General features: G+C 37.5%; 1 protein-coding gene across 1 annotated transcript; it reads left to right on the top strand.

Moving 5' to 3' along the window:
- The first annotated feature begins 1,053 nt into the window (after positions 1 to 1,053).
- On the top strand, positions 1,054 to 2,558 carry LOC122772531 (cocaine- and amphetamine-regulated transcript protein). Its single transcript, XM_044030677.1, has 3 exons — positions 1,054 to 1,283; positions 1,808 to 1,891; positions 1,989 to 2,558. The coding sequence occupies exons 1-3, from the start codon at positions 1,095 to 1,097 to the stop codon at positions 2,094 to 2,096; spliced, it is 381 nt and encodes a 126-aa protein (XP_043886612.1). The 5' UTR covers positions 1,054 to 1,094; the 3' UTR covers positions 2,097 to 2,558.
- The last annotated feature ends 630 nt before the right edge of the window (positions 2,559 to 3,188 follow it).

The raw sequence follows: 3,188 nt of genomic DNA, 5'->3' as shown, positions 1-3,188 counted from the left end.
GATACCAAACTGTGGCTGTGTTTAAAAATGTAGTTTGCTCTGCAGTTTTTGTTCCTGCTTCACAAACACTGCTCTCTGATTAAATACTTTTTTACTTTCATTTTCAGTTCTACCAGTTATGTTGTGCAAAGACAAACAAATAAAGATGTCGTTTAAATGTAATTGCATAGCAAAAACACCAATACTCTCTTCTGTATTACTGATGCCTGTTGACAGGGAGCAGCAGAGTGGAAAGTTGTATATGAGGTGTGCACAGTGACGTGGAATATGAAAACACAGAGGGCTTGAATACCAGTAACAGGTGTCTTCAAATTTCATGATATTTATTGAAATCGAAATGATTCAATTTTGTGACCATGTCAATCAGAACTGTTCATAGGCTACACAGTCTGATAAGATGACTCTATATTATAAGTGATTCTCTACCTATTCTTCCCAAGTAAACTAAAATGCGGACATATTCATTAGTGTTTGTTGAGGTGACTTCAAACAATGACTTGATCTTGATCAGCTAGGATTAGAGTTACTGGACACCAGACTCCAGACTAACTTCCATACACAAACTCTTGACTTTCACATCACATGTTTTGACATCAGAGACAAAGTAACAAGGACAGCATATCCTCAGTGCTGTTTGGTTTTCTCAGCCTTTTACAGGATGAACTGATGGAGTCACTGTGTGGATGATGGAGAGGCTGCAAATACCACTCTGGGTATTAATAGAAAAGTGACATTTACTGATGTCGGAATACAAATAATGAAATGCACTCCACTGAAGAACAGTATTACTGTTACAGTATAATTACTTATATGAGGCTGTAATGATAACGGTCTCGTCAGATCATAACTTCACAATATGCCAAGTAACGAGTAATACGTTACTTCAACAGTAACTGCAGCCGTTGTTGGTTTTTTGAGGCATAGTTTGCCCAGCAACTTTTACGGTATGACTCACCCAAAGCAGCTGTTACGCATGACAAAGAAGGGGCGAGGGGGGGAAATCAAAGGATAAGGTGGAGCGAGCAAATGGCAGGAGTAAGATAAAAAGGTGTTTGGCGCGGAGGAGCCACAATTTCGCAAGTAGATATTGCCACATGCTGCCGCGCGTCAGGACCATGCAGAGTTCCAGGCTGCTGAGCGGTGCGCTCCTCTGCGCGCTGCTGCTGCTCTCCAGCGCCTTTGGAGTCGAAGTGATGGACACCGAGTCCGAGGAGGAGCTGAGCCCCAGAGCGCTGCGGGACTTTTACCCCAAAGGTCCGAACCTGACCAGCGAGAAGCAACTGGTAAGATTTTACATGTTCACTATTATTTTATCAAACAAATGTCTAGGTTTGGTTTTGAATGTTAGTTTTCTCAGTTCAACTAAAAAAACACACACAACTCAATAAAAAAAGTGAATTTCTTCAGCTTATGCATTTACTGTCATACATTTGTGTAATTTTGTAATGTTAGATTTATTGGTGTTCAATTTAATTTTGCATATTACCACATATTTATTTCTTTGTTTTATTTTATACAACCTGGGTCCTTTACTGTCTGTGCTATTGCATGTTATTTACTTTGCTGAGGTACGTTTGTATGTGTTGATAACTGCCCTGTTAAAAACCAAAAACGGACACAATCATTTTAAGGAATTATTTTTGCTTTTGCTGAAAATGAAAACATTTTTAAACGCATTCCATGGTCACAACCAACGATATAACGATTCCCTCTTACTGCATTATTAGACGTATTTATAAATATTTTGTATCTGTATAATGTGAATTATTGAAAGAAAAAAAACACGGCTGTTTTCGTGCGTTTGCAGCTTGGAGCCCTACAAGAAGTTCTTGAAAAACTGCAGACTAAGCGACTGCCTTTGTGGGAAAAGAAATTTGGACAAGTCCCAACGGTATACATTTATTGTATTTATGTATTGATGAATGCATGAATATCTGTGGCAGCAATAGGTGGATGGAATAAATCTAACCTCTCTCTGTGTGTCTCAGTGTGATGTCGGGGAGCAGTGTGCCGTGAGAAAGGGAGCACGGATCGGTAAGATGTGCGACTGTCCCCGGGGAGCGTTCTGCAACTTTTTCCTGCTGAAGTGCTTATGAGCCTCGTCAGATCTGAATGGAAACAGAAGAAAAAGAAAAGTACTGCCACTCGGTTACTTTGTTATTATTGTCATATTTTTGTATGATGCAGCAGAGCTGAGCGTGTCCCTCCCTTACAAAATAAGGAGTATTTCTATGATGTACATATTTATATCACAGAAAAACTACATGTCTGTAAGGATATTGTGATGTCGGACATGATGTCATGAGGAATCACATTTATTGTAAATATTCAGAACCACTTTGTGTGTATATAATACACCAACAGGATCAATGTTGTGATATAAGAAATAATAAACTCACATGAGGACCACATGCACACCAAAGTCTTAAAGTGCAACCTTGTTATGGATTAATATGAAATCTGTCATATAAACCTGCACTATTTTGTTTCACATGATGTTTTGTCTGTGACTCATAGCAACAACATCAATAAACTGTGGATCAAATTGTTTTTGTAAAGCAGTGGAGTGGCTGTATATTCTTTTTAAATCTGCTGATTCATGTAAACACTACTAATATATATATATACATATATATATACATACACACACACATACATATATATACATACATACATATATATACACACATACATATACATATATATATATATATATATATATATATATATATATATATATATATATATATATATATATATATATATACACATATATATATATACACATATATTTATACACATATACACATAAGCACATGTCTGGGTCTCTTGCAACCCCAACCCAGTATCACAGCCAAAGATGTAGGATGATGACGACTATTTCAATGGGAGCTATTGATAGTGTTTAAAACCATGGTGTGACGTCACATAGCGGGGTGGGTGGAGTGGAATGGGGGGCTTCATTGATAAAAAACAAGGTGGGGTCTTCAAATGAAACCTTCAGAGGACAATGACACATGAGAGTTCTATTTACTGTCCACTGAGCTGCTACAGTCTCTGAATGCAGATTCAGAGTGACGTCAAACTAAAAATATCCATATGAAAACAATTTACCAGCAGGTTTATCTAAAGTTTAGGTGAAACGTGTCTGTTTGCCACTTTTAACTTACAAGTCCTTGCACTCAAGT

The sequence above is a fragment of the Solea senegalensis genome, linkage group LG7 (genome assembly GCF_019176455.1).
Source record: "Solea senegalensis isolate Sse05_10M linkage group LG7, IFAPA_SoseM_1, whole genome shotgun sequence".
NCBI classification, from domain to species: Eukaryota; Metazoa; Chordata; class Actinopteri; order Pleuronectiformes; family Soleidae; genus Solea; species Solea senegalensis.
This window is presented reverse-complemented; position numbering and strand designations above follow the sequence as displayed.